This window comes from Psammomys obesus, unplaced genomic scaffold (genome assembly GCF_907164565.1).
Source record: "Psammomys obesus unplaced genomic scaffold, mPsaObe1.curated_primary_1811, whole genome shotgun sequence".
NCBI lineage: Eukaryota > Metazoa > Chordata > Mammalia > Rodentia > Muridae > Psammomys > Psammomys obesus.
The window spans coordinates 12,252,304-12,270,204 of NW_026595981.1; the positions used below are offsets into that span (position 1 = coordinate 12,252,304).

A 17,901-nucleotide genomic window follows, 5' to 3' on the forward strand; every position below is an offset into this window, starting at 1 on the left:
AGGAAGTGAACCGGAATCCTCTGGAAGAATAGCCGGTGCTCTTAACCGCTGAGCCCTCTTTTCAGTCACCACATTACCCACTCTTACCCCCTCATTCATACTCTTCTTCTCAACTAGTCCCCTTTTTACTGTTATGTAATATGGGTAAGAGGTTATTACAGAAACATAGGCAACTTACTGGTGTGTCATCACTGAGGAAAATCTCGTTCCTTTTCTCATATTTCTCTCAGCGTTATTTCTACCTACTGTTTTTCCTTATAGACAACATACCGTGGAATGGCTTGGATGGCTCAATTGTTAAAGAAACCATAGCCTTGGGAAATTATTTAGAAGCTGACGCCAGGCTTCCGGAACCTTACTATGGTATTGTTAAGTCAGGTATCAGTGCCCAGCAGAAAAGCCGAACAATGAACCTACAAGACATTCGGTATATTCTGAAGAATGACCTGAAGGCAAGCTCTGAAATTGTTTCTGGGCTATCTAATTCATCAAGTTATAGATCAGGAAGCTAGAGTTTTAAAAACTTCTGGAATGGAACACAGTGGTACATGCCTGTGGATGCGGGCACATGGGTTGGGGATGGGGTGTGCTGAAGTAGGATCAGGAGTTTGAGATCAGTCTGGACTTCATAGAGAGTTCATAGAGAGCTGCTGTAGGAGCACATACTATAAGAGTTCAAAGCTGCTGTAGGAGCACATACTATGACTGGGTCTCAAAAAAAATTTAAAAAACACCAAAGTTTTGGAAAGCTTCACTTTACTATATTCTGTTGCTGAGAAAAGCCTGTTTTAACTTAGTGACATCAGAGAATTTAGGAGAGGTGCTGGGGAACTTGTAGGGTATAGTAAAGAATGGCAGAATGAGAATAATAGTAAACTAGCTAATTAGGACCAATAGCCAATCTGTCTAATAAGAGAAAGAGGTAACTGATAGATATAGATGTCAGTATATATATGTATATATATTAGTGTATATATGTATATATATGTTTGTGTGTGTGTACGTATGTATGTGTGTATGTGTGTGTGTGTACGTATGTATGTGTGTATGTGTGTGTGTATATATGTGTGTGTGTGTATATATACACACACACACACACACATATGTAAGTTTCTAAAAACAGAGATGGCATTTTGGATGACTTAAAATGTGTCTTTGACAATGTTTTGTTATAGGAGTTTATTGGAGCTCAGAAAACTCAGCCAACAGAGAGCCCCAGAGTACAGAGAAATGAATCCCATCCTGACGTTAATGTCTATCTAGAACTAACTTCAGAATATCAAAAAGACACTCCAGACTTGGACATCAGAGAGCTAAAAGAAATGGGTATGACTTGAATTCACAGATTAAGCATTTCTTTGATAACAGTGGGATGATTTTGGTGTTTTGTTTTACATTTAAAATTTTTGTGTATATGTGTTAGCACACATGCGGAGATCAGAAGACTGCTTGTGGAAGTCAGTTTTCTCCATTCACCATGTGGGACCTGGGAATCAAACTTGGGTTGTCAGACTTGATGGCAAGTGCCTTTACCTACTGAGCCATCTCAGTGGCTTTTTAAAGAGAGATTTTATTTTATGAGTGTTTTGGATGCATATATCTCTGAGCACCAGTGTCTATACCTGATGCCTATGGAATCTAGAAGAGGTGGCCATATTCTCTGGAACTGGAGTTATATATTGTTGTGAGCTGCTGTTGTGGGTGCTGGGAATTGAACCTGGGTCCTCTGGAAGACAGCCAGTGCTCATAACTGATGAGCCACTTTTCTAGTCCTGTTTTCTGTTTTGGTTTTTGTTTTTGCTTTTGCACAAAGGAAGCCATGAATATAGTCCTTGGTTTCCAGGGGCCTGTAATTTGAATGCTCTGACAGCTAAACACATTTAAAATAGTATAAATGAAGCTTAGAACATTCTTAGGACTAGACCTCAATAGCCTGAAATATCTATCTCATTCAGTGTCAAAATGGGAACTTAAGGTTAGAAATAACTTTTGCTGGCGTGGTGGCTCATGCCTGTAGTCCCAGCACTTTGAGAGGCTGAAGCAGGTGGATCTCTGTGAGTTCAAGTCCAAGACTACACAGAGAAACCCTGTCTTGAAAAACTAAAACAAACAAACAAAAAACAACCTTTATCCTGAGCTGCCTTTAATCCTAGCACTTGGGAGGCTAAAGGAAGAAGCAGTCAGATCTGTGTGAGTTTAAGGCCTGCCTGGTCTACATAATTAGATCATGAGTTCCAGGACAGCCAGGGGTAGGGAGAGAGATCCTGTCTCAAACAACAACAGAAAGAAACATATGTTTATTCTCTGTTGAACGTACCTATTTGTCTTTTGTTAGGATCTTACTCTTCTTAGAAGGGAGTTGGAAAAATAAAAGATGGTTTTTGTGCCTTTTAAAAAATTATTGTTGTGTTTGTTATTTGAGATGGGCTCCCACTATGTGGTTCAGAATGGCTTCAAAGTTGCATCTAACTTGAGAGCCTTCTGCCTTAGCCTCCCAGATGCTATAATTAAAGGTATGTATATTCCACCTGACCCAGCTCATGTTGTACACCTTGAACAATTGCCAAGGCTGCTTACCTTCTATTGTCAGTTTAATCAGTTGGGAATTACCATTTTTTCCAACAGGTAGTCAGTCACCAACAGGTCACTCCTCTCTCACTGACAAAACACCATCAGCTCCTCAGGTCCTGGATTCAAGTCCTTCAGCCCAGGAACCTGAGAACCCAGATGCTCCTTTTCCTCCTGCTTCATGCTTGTCAGAAGGTGTCAGGAGCCCCATTCCAAGTCAGGCCAGCCTCTGCAGCTTTGAAATCAATGAAATCTACTCAGGCTTCCTGAACCTGAGAATTGACAAAGAGGAAGAATGCCCAGGGATTACTTCATCTCCTGAGGGGGATAAACCAAACCAGGTAGATGAACTGCCATCCCTGGAAGAAGAGCTTGATAAGATGGAGAGAGAATTGCATTGTTTTTGTGAGGAGGACCAAAGCTTTTCAGAAGTTGACAGAGAACTTTCCTTTGAGGATGGGGACTGGCAAAGTGACTCATTTAGTTCACTCAGCCTGTCTGAGCCAACCAGAGAAACCAAGGGCAAAATGAGCAGCTGGTCTAAGACTGATGAGGTCGTCAGTAAGATTGTGCTGAATCTAAAGATTTCACAGGTAATGGTGCAACAGAATGCTGAGTGGCTGAAGAAACTTGAGCAGGAAATAAATGAACTTGAGTTGGCACAGAAGGAGCTGGACAATCAGTGCAGGAGTTTGTGGGATGCTTCATTAAGGTTTGCAAATGCCGAGTTCGTATTACCTGTGGGCCCTCCATCTTTGACCTATATTCCTCCTGTTATACAATTATCAGAGCCCAAGCAGTCAGAAAATGGTGGCAATTGGTTGACCCTAGCAAGGTCTCCAGGAAATGAGAGAGACTTCCAAGAGGAACATTTTGGCAAAAAGTCTGAGAAACGAAGTGACTGTGGATGGAAGCCTTTCACACAAGTTTCTGAAGAAAGCAGCGGGGACCAGTCAGAGCCAAACAATCAGGTACATCAAGTGGGAGGAAGGAGCTACTTTAGCAGGGTCCTGGAACCAGTATTCCCTGTGACCTATATGCAGTGCCTCTAAAGAAATGCAGACATCTCAAGGTCCTCTTGATTTAGGAAATAAGGCCACTATGATGAAATTCTATGGTAGAGATTCTCTCTAACCCCCACTCCAAACTAAGCACAAAACCTTGGTCCGTCTCTATAGATTCAAATGTATTAGGTTCAACTATCTGAAATTTCTGTTAGCATTTGACATGGTTCAAAAGTGTATAAGCATTTTGAACAGGTATTTATCCACATTTTAGGGGCTGGCGGTATGGCTCAGTATTTAAGAGTGCTTGCTACTTTTGCAAAGGGCCTGGGTTCATTCCCCAGCACCCACATAAGTCAGCTTACAACCACCCATAACTTAAGTTCCAGGGGATCCAGTGCCTTCCTCTGTACATATATACACTCAGGCTCACACACTTTAAAAAAATTCTCTAAGTTGCTTGTTAAGTTATTTAACAAATATTTATATGGAACTGGGAAGATGGCTCCTCAGGTAAAGTGCCTACCAGACAGGCATGAGAATTTGAGTTTGGTCTCTGGAACTCATATTAAAAAAAAAAAAAAAAAATTCAGTCATGTCAGTATGTGCCAGTAATCCTAGTGCTGGGGAGATAAAGACAGGAGGCTCCCTGGAGCTTGCTGGCCAGTTCAGCTGAAGATGTGAGTTTCAGGTTGAGACAAATGACATATATTGCCTCAAAAAAAAAATAAGGTGGAGAGGCCTAGAGAGATGACTCAGCAGTTAGGAGCACTGGCTGCTCTTCCAGAGAACCCAGGTTCAAATTCCAGCACCTACATGGCAGCTCACAACTATCAGTTACTCCAGTCCCAGGAGCTCAGACCCCTATCTTGGCCTCTTGGCACCAGGCACATCAGTGGTACACAGACATACATACAGTCAAAGCAGCCATACACATTAAATACATATGTATATACATACATACATATATAAACAATTAAAAATAAGGTAGAAATTGATTGAGGAGAATAACCACTGACTGATGCACTCGTGTATGTGCACAGAGAGAGAATAAGTAAATAAAACAAATACTTATAAAGTCAGAGACTATATTAGAACCTAGCATATAATGGTGAATAAGCCAGACTATATCCATTTTTAAACACTTTTGTTTTAACTTAAACACAAGGGTGTGAGGAACCTGCTTTCCAAAGAAGACAGTTAAGTAAAAATAAGCAAGGACTCCTAGGAGCTGGCCTGGAAGTTTTACTTGTAGCTGTTGAGATTGCAGACTGGTTCTGTGTTCCTTTAAGGACATAGTTGAAGTATGTCTCATTCTGTGACCCAGCATCTGGTAACATCAAAGACACTTAATAAACAATCACTGAAGCAGGAGAATGAATGAATACATAAGCTTGAGCGAATGCACAGAGAGATGAGTGCCTCTTGAGTCATACGTCTTGAGAGCTGGAGGACCCCCCAGGCATGGACCAACTCCATACTCTTACAGGGTGTGAAGTTCAAACTCAGTGGCTGGCGTTTCCTGAGGCCTTAAGGTGTTACCAGAAATGGGGTAGTAGGGTAGTCAGGTCTGTTCCCACTGGGAGAAACGGTTTTATTCTGAAATATCAGAATTACTAGCTAGGCTAGCTTTTATTCCATTTTTTGTTTGTTTGTTTGTTTGTTTGTTTTAGATTTTATTTATTTATTTATTTATTTATTTATTTATTTATTTATTTTATGCATATTAGTGCTCTAAGAGGGCAGTAGAGGGTGTAGATGGTTGTGAGCCACCATGTGGGAATTGAACTCAGGACCTCTGGAAGAGCAGACAGTGCTCTTAACTACTGAGCCATTTCTCCAGCCCTATTCCATTTTTTATTGTTAAAATTCTCTGACAGCCGGGCAGTGGCACACACACCTTTAATTTATCACTTTGGAGGCAGACACAGGTAGATCTCTATGAGTTCAAGGCCAGCCTGGTCTACAGAGCGAGTTCCAGGACAACACTACACAGAGAGACTTTGTCTCACAAAAACAAACAAACAAACAAAAAAAAATCCACAATACTTTTTTTTTCTCTACTGACAATGTAATCTTTATGGTTAGTCAGGGCAGATTGCTCTGCCTCATGCCCATTAGCTTGTTGTACTTTTGCTAAGGTCTAACCTGCTTGCTACTCTCCTTCCTCCCCCACCCACCTCTCTAGCTCTGGCTTTTTGTTTTCATTTTGTCTTTTTGAGAGTCTTACTATATAGCTCAGACTTGCCTAGAACTCTTTATATATCCCAGGTTGTCCTTGAACAACAACAACAAAAAAATCCTCTTGCCGTAGCCTTCCAAGAGCTGAGATAGTATGTGCCACTATACATACTCTATGGCTGGCAAGCTGTCTGTCTGTCTGCCTTTCGGGCTGTCCATCTGTCTATCCATCCATCCATCCGTCCATCCATCAATCAAAACATTCACACAGTTTTGTTTATTTCTATTGAAAATTAGAATTTGAAGCTGGGTGTTGGCGCATGCTTGAAATCCTAGCACTGGGAGGCTGATGTAAGAGGATTGTGATTTCAGGCTGGTCTAGGCTACTTATTTTTTATTTTGTTTGCTTTAAGACAGGGTCCCACTATATAGCCTTAGTACTTTCTATGTATACAGGCCTTGGACTCACAGAGATCCTCTTGCCACTGCTTTCCAACTGAGGTTGAAGGTTTGCACCACCACTCCCAATGTGGGTCATTTTTTACTCTGTATGAGCATGCTTTCTAGCATTGTCACAAAACAAGACTTTTTCTGACAAATTCCTTTGACATTTTTTAAAATTAAAGGTGTTAATTTTTAAATTACTTGTGTGTGTGTGCATGCGTACTTGTGCATGCCACGATACACTTGTGAATGTCAGAGAACAGCTCATAGGGATCCATTCTCTCCTTCCACCATGTGGGTCCCCGCAATCAAACTCAGGTTGTCTGGCTGGTGGCAAGTGCCTTTATCTGCTGAGCTGTCATACTCGCCCGGCTTTCCCTTTTGAAACAGGATCTTAGTGTAGCCCAGACCGGCCTCAAGTCCTGCCTCCTCACGCCGACTGCACTCACGGTGACTATAGCAGGCGCTACAACCACGGCTAGTTTATGTGGTTGCTGGTTGGGCTGAGGGCTTTGTGCACGCTGGCCAGACGTACAGAACCCATCATATTTCAGTGGTTTTGAGACAGGGTGTCAGTATGTAGCCCTGGCTGGCCAGGGACTCACTGTGTAGGTCGGACCTACTTCCATTGTAGGTGTTTTCTCTCATTTCTGCGCATCTTGATGCCATTCCAACCTCCAGATTTGTTGGTACAAGCTAGGAAATAATAATTACCTAAGTATGTTAAAGTGAAGTAAAAGTTGGGATAAATAAGTGTGTCTCTTGAATGAAAGACAGGGGCTTTTATTATGTTTTACTATTTCCAAAGTATTGTAACTTCTATTACATTTTATTTTAAGAGCACTCTGTTGATAGGTATTACTTTCTTTTTCTTGATGGTGAAACAGAATTAGAGGACTTTTTTATTTAACTGAGCTCAAGTTTCTGATTTCTATTTTGTCTATTAATTTCTACTTGCAACTCTGTCTGGGCTGGGTTCTTGGACTCCACATTTTTTAGTAAAACCCCTTTAGGTAATAGGTTATTAGGTATGAAACATGCAAAGTAAAATAATCATAATTGGTCTTATTTCTTATAGGCTTAGCAAACATGATTTTGAAAATACACTATGAGGATGAAAAGAATAATTCTCCCCACCCAAAGCACACTGAAACTTGTGGGTTTTTTGTTTTTTGTTTTTTTGTTTTTTTTTTTAAGCTGCCAACTCTTTGTGGTCCTGGGAGGCAGAACACAGGTGGACAAATCCCATTCACTCAAGAAACAAAGGAGAGTTTTGAAAGAAATACAAACCAAAACAGTAGAAGGTGGGTTAATAGTTACTGCTTTTTATATTTATATTTATTTATATTTATATTATATGCCTTAGACCACTTACTGATCTTCAACTGTTAAGTGACAAATGGATTGTGAATAATGAATAAAAACAGTGCAGAAATAGATTGTAATGGAAACTTACAGGAGATATCACAAGCAAAATGTAGATCAGATTGTTATCAAACAAAGCTCTACCTGTCTGTCTTCCAAATTTTAGGATTAAAGGTTATGCCATCATTCTGGATTATATTTAATTTTTAAATATATTTATTTTTATTTTATGAATGTGGGTGTTTTGTCCTGTGTATGTGTGTGTACCACATGTGCAGTACCCTTAGGTTCCCTAGAAATGGAGTTAAAGATGTTCCTTAGACACTGTGTTGCTTCTGGGAACTGAGCCTCGGTGCTCTGCAAGAGTGGTTCTTAACCACTGAGTCACCTCCAGATCTTTTACACTTAGTCTGTGTGTGTGTCCATGTGTGTGTGTCCATGTGTGCACACACTACTACACTGCTTCCCAAGTTAATGAAAATGTAATAAAAATATGCAAAAATACAGCATGGTGGCATGAGTGTAGATCCCAGCATTTTGGAGGTAGAGGCCGTTTACAGCCAGCATGGTCTACATAGTAAGTTCCAGATCAGACAGGTCTACAGCGAGACCCTGTCTAAAACCAAACAAAATAAAAAAGAGGGCTGGAGAAATGGCTCAGTAGTTAAAAAGCACTGGCTGCTCTCATCACAGAGAGCAAGTTCAATTCCCAGCAACCATATGGCAGCTCGTAACTGTCTGTGACTCCAGTGCCATCTTCTGGCCTCTGCAGGCACTGGGCACACATGTGGTGCACAGATATATGTACAGGCAAAACACTCACACATATTAAAAAGATGCTGGAAGTAAGTTATAATGTCACATGCCTGTAATCTCAGCACTACCAGGGTAGATGCCATCCTGGGCTACGTAGTAAGATTCTCTAAAATGCATATATACATATATAGAAATACATATACATGCATACATACATACATACATACATACATACATACATTCTCTAACATATATACATATTCTCTAAAATACATATATACATACAGGTTTTTTTTTCTATATTTTTGGTTAAGTATTTAGGGCAGATTCCCAGGAGCAGAGTTATTAGGTTACAGGCTTTGAACATTTTAAAGATTCTTAATAGTTGTTAATAAAAAGCTCTTGAAAGCAGCTGGTCAGATCTGATCTCTCCTTTCTGGTCCAGTTGGGTAGTAGTGCATTCTGAACAACAAGGATTTCCTAGGTGTGCCACAGATCACAAGCATTTGAAGAGTTATTTTGTTTATCGTTACAAGTGTTGTTATTTGTATTGTATATTATTCTACAGGGTTTCACCATGTAGTCCTGCTGGCCTGGAATTCACAAAGGTCTGCCTACCGTGCCTGTGCCACCACGCCCAGCCTCGAGGAGTTATTTTAATAACTGGCAAAATGGCTGTAATGGTGGGATATTTAGAGGAAGGAAGGTTGCTCTAATTTTCAGATACAGAAGCTTGGTCCAGAGAGACTGACATTTCAGTAATGCAAAACAGGTGTCCTAGCAAACAGAGAAACTCTGTTCTTCAGGTCATATGTGCCTTAAAATCCTTGTTTTACGACCTACTTATTGTGCTGTCACTGATGTGGTTGGCGCCAGAGAACTTTGATAGAAATTCAGAAGCAGAACTTTCGCATGAATTGTCTGTCACTTGTGATTTGTCTCACTTGGGGCAGGTGGAGTTGGTAACAGCAAAGGACAGAGACTGTCAGATGAAACTATTTAAATTGTCAGTTTCTTCTACTTCTGGAAATCTCCCAAGAGTCACGAATTGTGAATTTGGAAATTAATTTTAAAAAAACATGTAGAGATCTTGTAGTCCAGCCTTCTAATTTATTAGCCAGGAAAGGTCTAGGAAGTCAAGGATCCAAGCGAAGAGTTGCTCAGCTGAATCAGTCTCCATGAGTGCACCCTCATGGAGACTGGGGTCACCCTGTCCTCAACTGGGCTCTGCCAGGTAGAGGGCCTTAGTCTGATGATAGGGCATATAGTGCTCTCTGGTGGTAAGGAGGAGTCACTGCATCCCCAGGACTCAGTGGGGAGCACTATGGGTGGGCTGGCGGGGTGGGGGTGGGGGAAGCTTTGAATTCTGTTAGGAACTTGAACAGATTTTATTTGATCTACCTCACTCCTACCCTAAATGATGCAATTTAGGATCAGTATGGACTCTGTGTCTTCAAAAATCTGTAATACAAAGTCAAGAAATAATGAGGATGACAGAGAGGCACGTTTCAAATGGAAAAGTGAGTATGAAGTCATGGGTTTGTTTTTAGTCTTTTTGGGGTTTTGTTTGTTTTTTTTTTTTTGTTTTGTTTTGTTTTGTTTCGAGACAGGGTTTCTCTGTGTAGCTTTGGCTGTCCTGGACTCGCTTTGTATACCAGGCTGGCCTTGAACTCACAGAGATCCACCTGCCTCTGCCTTTCTGAGTGCTGGGATTACAGAATGCACTACTGTGCCTGGCAATGGGCTTGTTTTTCAAAGATAATATTTATTTGTTTGCTTGTTTATTTATTTGAGACAGGATCTCACTATGTAGCTCAGGCTGGCCTTAAATTCCCATTAGTGTTTGGGTTATAGGCATGCACCACCATGCACAGCTGAGGAAGGAATTTTCTAATTCTTGGTTATCATTAGTTTTGTTTGTTTTGTCTTATGGTTCTGGGACTGAACCTCGGGCATTGTATACTGCACAAGCACTCTACAGCCAAGCAACACCACCAGCACTTGTTTGGAATCTCTAAGATATACATAGGTTTCATTGTTCAGAGTCCTAACACTTGTTCCCCCTCACACACACATTTCTCTTCTACAAGGCCATTCTATAATAAAAGCACAGCTCTTCTAATTACACAGTATAGAAGGAAGATGCTTTTCTATTTCAAATTGTAGGAAATAGTTCTGTCATCTGTATAGATGTATATTGTATAACGTAGTAAAATAATACACAGTATATTTACCCCATAAATATTATTAAAATGTAAAAACATGCCATGTTTCTCTCACATATTCTGTAATACCTTTTTGTTATGGCTTACTTAGTGTGTATCCTCAGTGTTAGGAAAGGTTAGGCAGATGGTGACTAAACCATGGAATTTCAGATGTTTTTCTCATTAAGTCACCAAGAAGCTCCATATGCAAGTTCTCTACTGCTTGCTACTAGATTTTAGCAGCATAGGCTATTGTTTTGGGTAATAATATGAGTTTCTGATAGTCTGTCATAGCGATCATTCTCTCCCCTTAAAGGCAAGCAGGAAAGATAAGGATGATGAAACTGTACCAGAACAATTATTGTTACAATATGGTTAAAAATAATTTATCTTTTAAGGTTGAAAACTTCTGTTACTGCTATTTGCAGTGATGTTTTAAATGCTCCTTTCTCTTGTGCCCAGTGGCAGTAAAAGAGATGGCAGAGAAAGCAGTTTCTGGGAAACTCCTAGTGCCTCCTTGGAGTCCTCAGAGTAGTTTGCCTTTTGAGAGGAAGGTTGAAAATGAGAGCATTCGTTTGCCACGGCCCCCAATTAGAGGTCCCAAAAGCACAGCATGGCAGCACGTTGTAGAAAATCAAAGGGAAAACGGTGAGCCACAAGGAAGTAAGAAGTTTGACAAAGTGGACAACAGTGTCTGTGACAAGAACAAGCATAACAGACAGACAGGCCTTCAGAGCTTCACGAGTAAGTTCACTTGGAGGAGTTGGGTTAAGTGATCTGTCTATCAGCTCTCAAAATATGTGCACTTCCAGAATATTCCCTTTGCTTGGTCCTGTCTCCTCTGTTGGTATAATATTCTTGTGGAATGTACCCTTGTTCATTCAAAGCTGATTTCTCTACCCCACTATCTTATTTCAATCCGGACACTGCATTGTGATGCTTATTTTAAGCGTCACCTCTCTCAAGTTTGTGTAAACATGCCACCATTTGTTCTCTATATTGTGAATTAAAACAATCAGCCAGTGCTGTGCAATGGAGAATAGGGTGGGACATCCTAGTCTGGAGTGGAGGAGAAGGAAGCCAGGGGGAAGAGTAGGAGCAGAGGTCGGCAGGAGGGGACTTGGAAACCATGAGGAAAGATGAACCAGACCTAAGATGTGATTAAAAGCAAGTATAATGGGTAGAATCTGAATGGTAGGAAACTATGTGGGCTAGGATGTTTAGGACGGAGTGCTCTAGGTTAATTAAATAAATCCTAGTCTGTGTGTGGTGATTTGCTTACACAGCTGGTTTAGGAATAGGAATAACCGCTGCTTAACCAAAAGATAAATCAATAGTAAATATTAATAACCCACAACACTCTTTTTCTGAGAACCTTATGTTCAAAGGTCTGAAGACATTAGCTAGTTTCCCTATTACTGAAACAAGGTCCCTTTGTCCAAAGTAAGTAAAATAATGCCTGAGTGCTGATCTTGGTCCCGGGTCTAACCTGGTAAGGAATCAAACGTTTCTTACCTGAGGGTGAAGGTAGGCCATCATTTCCTACAGAATGTTTCTTTGTTGTTTTTTTTTTTTTTTCATTTTTATTATTTGTAATTAAAACATAAAATAAAATTAAAATACAAGTGATTGTACTGGAACAACTTCTATGACAGGAAGACTTTTTTTCCTTTTTTATTTTAAATTTTTATTTTTTTATATTAATTACTGTTTATCCCATCTGTAGCCCCCTCCCTCATTCCTTCCCAATCCCACCCTCCATTCCTCATCTCCTCTCTGCCCCTCTCTAAATTCACTGATAGGGGAGGTCCTCCTCCCCTTCCATCTGACCCTAGCTTATCAGGTTTCATCAGGACTGGCTGCAGTGTCCTCTGTGGCTTAGCAAGGCTGCTCCTCCCCGAGTGGGTGGGTGAGGGGAGGTCAAAGAGCCAGCCACTGAGTTCATGTCAGAGACAGTCCCTTGACTCTTTGTTTTTGAGACAGGCCCTTATTGTGTATCCCAGGCTCACCTGGAACTTGCTATCCTGCTCTCTTAGTCTTTTGAGTGCTGGTATTGCAGGTGTATGCCATATCAAGGCTGCTTTTTTTTTCTCTTTGCATTGCATTCTGAACTGGAAATAAACGTATTGTGAGTTCATATGGCATTTACTGTCATCATAATTGTCATCATACAGTTAAATCATCAGATAATTTTGTAGCTGTTGAAGTAAAAAAAAAACATCTAAAATTAACACTTAGATTATAAAAAAATCCATTGGCTTCCTCTCTGTACTATCAGAGAGAGAACAGAATATGAATGCAGAGGATATGGGTCAGTGGGTAACGTACCTGCTGTGCAAGAGTGAAGCTTGAATTCAGATTCCCAGAACCTAGGTAATCTGTAACCCTAGTCCTGGAAACCAAACTGGAGACATAACTCATACAATCTGTGAGTGCCCGGCCTACCGAGAGACTATCTCAAAAGAAAATGTGGAGGGGGATAGAGGAAAATACTCAGCATCCATCTCTGGCCTCTGCATGCACATGTGTGTATCTACATGTGCATGTATATATGTACATATATCACACATACACAAAAAAATAGAAAAGAAAAGCTGCAAAGAGTAGCATACACCTATAATCTCAACCCTTGGGAGATGGAGACAGGAGAATCAGAAGTACAGTTATCCTCAGCTACATAGCAAGTTCAGGCTCTCCTGGGCTACATGAAACCCTGACCTAGAAAACCAGACCAACCAACCAACAACAATAACACAGGAAAATCAATTGCTTGGGTTTTTGCTATTTAGAATCTATTTTTCATCAAGAATTACTATTTGGCCTGGAGAGATGGCTCAGAGATTAAGAACACTGGCTGTACTTCCAAAGGTCCTGAGTTCAATTCCCAGCAACCACTTGGTGGCACATAACCATTTATAGTGAGATCTGGTGCCCTCTTCTGGTGTGCATGCACACATGCAGGAAGAACACTGTATAAATAATAAATAAATCTTTTTTTTTTTCTTAATTGCTATTTGCTGGGCAGTAATGGTGCACGCCTTTAATCCCAGCATTGGGAGGCAGATCTCTAAATTCGAGGCCAGCCTGGTCTACAGAGTGCACTCCAGGACAGCCAGGGCTACACAGAGAAATCCTGTCTCAAAAACAAACAAACAAAACCAACTAAACAAAAACAAACAGTTGCTGTTGAATGGGTGGTAAAAATGGCTGGATGTTCTAGGGCTACATTTTGGGACCAGGCTTAATTAACAGTGCCTACCTATACAACTTAGAGAATTTGGCTGTTCTTTGCAGAATATGTTTACATCTCTATTCTAATGTTACTTTTCCCCTTTTCTTCTACATGAATGTCACTGAATGATCATGTTCCTGATTGTGTCGTGATCACTAGATATTAGATACCCATTCTTCATAGACCATGAGCAGCCAGAGCATAGTGAAGCCTCGCAAGCAAGCTGTGACATGTCTCTGGGTACTGAGAAGTTTTACAGTGTAAGTAATACAGCATGGCAGAACCAAGATGCAGGCAAGGATCTAATAAAGTAGACCTGAGTTGTTGTGTGTTATGTCACCAAAACGTTAACTATGCAAATTACATATACTAACTAACTACACAGGGCTACATTGACTTAGAGAATACTGACAGCATTTAAGGTCAGCCAAGAGCTTGTCTCGAAAAAGCTCTAAAACCAAAAACCTAAAAGGGCTGGGAATACAGATAACTGTTGAGAATGGTGCAGCATAAAAATGTAATAGTGATAAAATGTGAGGTTTCAGAAAACTTGTCATTGTGTATGTGATGGTGCATATGTGTGCCGTGGCAAGGGGACATTTTAGAGTCAGTTCTCCCCTTTCACTTTTGTGTGGGTTCTGGAGATCAAACTTCAGTTTATCAGATTTATGTGGCAAGGGCTTTTACTTACTGAGCTGAGCCATTTCATAAGCCCAAATTGATTTCCTTGGAGAGGCTTATGTCGGGGAATGGGGATGGTTTGAGGAGGCCACGATTGTATGAGGAATTTTGTTTTGACAAGAGAGATGGAAGAGAGTAGCTCTGAAGTGTGTAGGGAGGTTTGGAAGGGTGTGGCAAGAGCAGTGTCCAAGGACATTACCTGCAGTATCCTAAAGGACCTTTGCACGAGCTGGAGAAGAACAGGTGTGTGGCCACACAGTGATCAGGACCCAAGTGTATGAGGAGCTCACTGCTTTTTATAGCTTACTCTTGAGACTGCACTGTCATCTTAAAAACCGGACACCCTCACTTGTCTTTACTCTCAAATTCTAATCAGCCACAGTGTTCTCATGCTGGCATTCCTGCTCAAACAGAAAGGTACCCTGGGACTCCAGGAGCTCAGGAGCCACAGCGCTCTAGGAGGAAGTCTTCTCAGTAGAGGCATGGCAGCCAGGAGGGAGGATATTCTTGGCTGATTGGAGTGCTACCATGTAACAGCTCTACTTCTCTGCTCTGTTTCTCAGCTTTGCAGTTCACAGAGGAAGATAACCTCTGGCTGAGCTCAGGGGCCAGCCCCTTCTTGGCTTCTTTTAATGAGAGTCACACCAAGCAGAAAATCTCATAAAAGAGACTTATTGGTAGGGACAAATCCAGGGTTTGGAGGGACAAATCCAGGGATGGCTGTCACTGCTCCTTGGGAAAAGACAGAGGGAACTGAACAGTAGGCAGAACTTATATAGGATTTCTTAAGGGGAGAGATTTTCAGTGTGAGATTTCAAGTCCTGAGTTTGGGGGAGCTCAGGGATTGGTAGATTTTCCTGTGCAGAGATTTGTGGGATTTTTCTTATAGGGTGGGATCTGGCAATGACAATTACAGCCGTTAGAAAATTACTTAAGGAAGTATTCAAGACAGGGCCTGGGCATGTTCTTGCCTTGGGGGTTTACAAAGTTTACAGAGAGTGAAAGGGTTAGACTAACTTTGTAATCTGTATGTCTTCTAAAGCCTATAGTTTTGAGTTTTAGGTTCAGGTTAAGCTAAAGCCTCTTAGTACCTTTCCAGAGAATGGAAAAATGTGACCCTATCTATGAGGACAGATAGAAAAAAAGGCAAGCAAGCAATGACCTTCACTCAGCAAAAAGAAAAACTCCTGTCTTTGAGATAGCATTTCTTAGCAACGAACCCAGACTTCTTCTGAGTAGCTTTTGACCTGCAGCCAAAAGTCCACAGCCCCTAATCTTCAAGGATGAGCTAACCACCCCCACCTTAAATTGCAGCTGCATCCACACTTGGCAGGACTGGCCAAGCTTGAGCACCTAAGACTAACCAATTATCTTACTTTATAGCTTCCTCATCCAATCCTAAATTGCCAAGACTGCAACTTCAAATCTCCCGCAATTTTTCTTTTAAAAACCTAAAGGCCTTTGTCTCCAGGTGCCACTCTTTGCTGACCGGCAGGGGTGACCCCATTGCACAATGGTTAAAATAATCCTCTTACTTTTGCAATGAGTCGTGGTCTGGGGGAGTTTCTGGGAAGGGCACGATTTTGAACTCCTGAGCTGTGAGACCCCAGGTCTTACAAGCCTTACAGGGAAGGCTTTCCCTGCTGCTTGAGCCAGCACAAATAGCCAACACCTCATGTATAAGACAGCACCAACACATGGAATATATTATACTCCTGAGGGATCAAAGTGTTTCAGTTTGGTCTCATCTTTAATTGCCTGGGTCTACTCTTCTCACTTAGGATTTTAGAGCAGAAAGGTTATTTAATTCCTTTCCCTTTTGCAAATGAAATGTTGAAACTCAGTACTATCATTCCCTTGTACTGTCTTACGCTGTCTCTTCTCTCCAGAAGGGTGAATGTTTAAATAGACAAGGAGAGCCAGCTTAGGGCAGTGTTAGACTCCTGGTTGTTTTGGATAAGCCCATCATTAACATTGCATGCATCCAGCTGTAGAAGAATTTGTTTGCAGTAAATAACAATTTAAAATTCCCCATTGTTAGATCAGTCCGTATGATCTAAAGGGATTAAGTAACCTTTCTGTTCTAAGAAACTAAGACAGAGTAAAGTACTCTTACAGCTGTCTTCGTTGCCTTCATGCACACAGGGGCAGGTGTGTCGAAGTCTGCCAGTGCTCTTAACCTCCGAGCTATATCTCCAGCCCTTGTACTTTTTTCAACCAGCACGCTGCCTGTTTCCTATGTCCTTGCTGTGATGTACATTTGTAAGGGGTGAAGTGCAGTCAGAAAGTTTTAGTGGCAAGAGAATTAGATGTAAAGGTTCAGCAGTAAATATGAGAAACAAACCAAAGTGCTGGGCAGGCCTGGTTTGCAGGGAGAGTGCACACAGGTCCATGTGGAATTGGTAGATGACACCAGCTGCTCCATCATCCGAAATGTCAAAGGCCCTGTTAAGAGGAATCATCCTATTGGAATCAGAAAGAGAGGCTCAGAGGTTGTTCTGATCTTGCTTCTGAGTCCTGCATATCCACCACTTAACCCATGGGATGGCCTGCAGCTGTTAAATAAAGCATTTGCATTATTAAAACAAAAGTGCAAAGTCTCGCTTACGAATTATTGCAAACCAGACCCGCTTACACAGCCAGCCGCCAGGTTGGGAGGCTGAGCCTTGCTAGTCCCCAAAGAGCTTCCTTGCTCTCCCTTCCAGTCACTGCTTTCCCTCAAAGAAATCACCATTCTTGTGTCTCACTTCATTGAAATCTGTATATCAGGCTGTTTTCAATCTCCCTTGCTTTTTCAGATAGACCTCAGATAACCATAGCATCTTGGTTAGAACACTGAACAAGGGAGAGTGGTTGGAAGCAGTGAGGTCACAATGTTCCTCTGCACAGTGGAGTTGGAAGGAGGACTTGTTGAAAGGAACACAGAGCACAGTAGTGTCTGGAAAATGTTCTTTTTCTATACTTCTCAAGGTTTAAGAACATCAAGAGGGCATGCATGAGGCCCAAGTTTTTTTTTTTTTTTGTTTGTTTGTTTAAATAATATTTTTATTAATTATTTGTAAACTTTATACCATGAACCTCTATTACACTGACTTCCCAGTCCTCCTAAGTCTTCCCCTCTTCCCAAAAAGAGGAAGAAGAAAAAGAAAAAAGTCAAATTTGTGTTGCCCATATACTCACTGAGACATGGTCAAGTTCCCATTGAAGGCCCTGGTTTTTATGCCCAGCACTGGAACAACAATACAAAATACCAAATTCTCTTTAATTTTTTTGAAAATGTCTTTGCTTTCACAACCTATTTTCTTTGCTTTTATTTTATAGACCTCAAGTCCCATAGAAGAGGACTTTGAAGGAATCCAGAGTTCTTTTGTGCAGTCTCAAGGCTATGGTAAGCCCTAGGGCAGATCTCTTTGGGAATCCTTTGCCTTCATTTTATGTTGGATTACAGGCGTTTAGGTAGGTGGGT

The 17,901-nt window shown here is 41.1% G+C and overlaps 1 protein-coding gene across 1 annotated transcript in view; it reads left to right on the plus strand.

Annotated features, from left to right (window-relative positions):
- Nucleotides 1-17,901, plus strand: part of Tex14 (testis expressed 14, intercellular bridge forming factor) — a 100,402-nt gene that overhangs the window by 58,546 nt on the left and 23,955 nt on the right. Inside the window, exons 11-18 of the mRNA XM_055620540.1 lie at nt 262-452; nt 1,176-1,326; nt 2,626-3,539; nt 7,395-7,501; nt 9,756-9,838; nt 10,985-11,266; nt 13,914-14,014; nt 17,757-17,823. Coding sequence (XP_055476515.1) covers nt 262-452; nt 1,176-1,326; nt 2,626-3,539; nt 7,395-7,501; nt 9,756-9,838; nt 10,985-11,266; nt 13,914-14,014; nt 17,757-17,823 — 1,896 coding nt within the window. The remainder of the gene's footprint in view (nt 1-261; nt 453-1,175; nt 1,327-2,625; nt 3,540-7,394; nt 7,502-9,755; nt 9,839-10,984; nt 11,267-13,913; nt 14,015-17,756; nt 17,824-17,901) is intronic.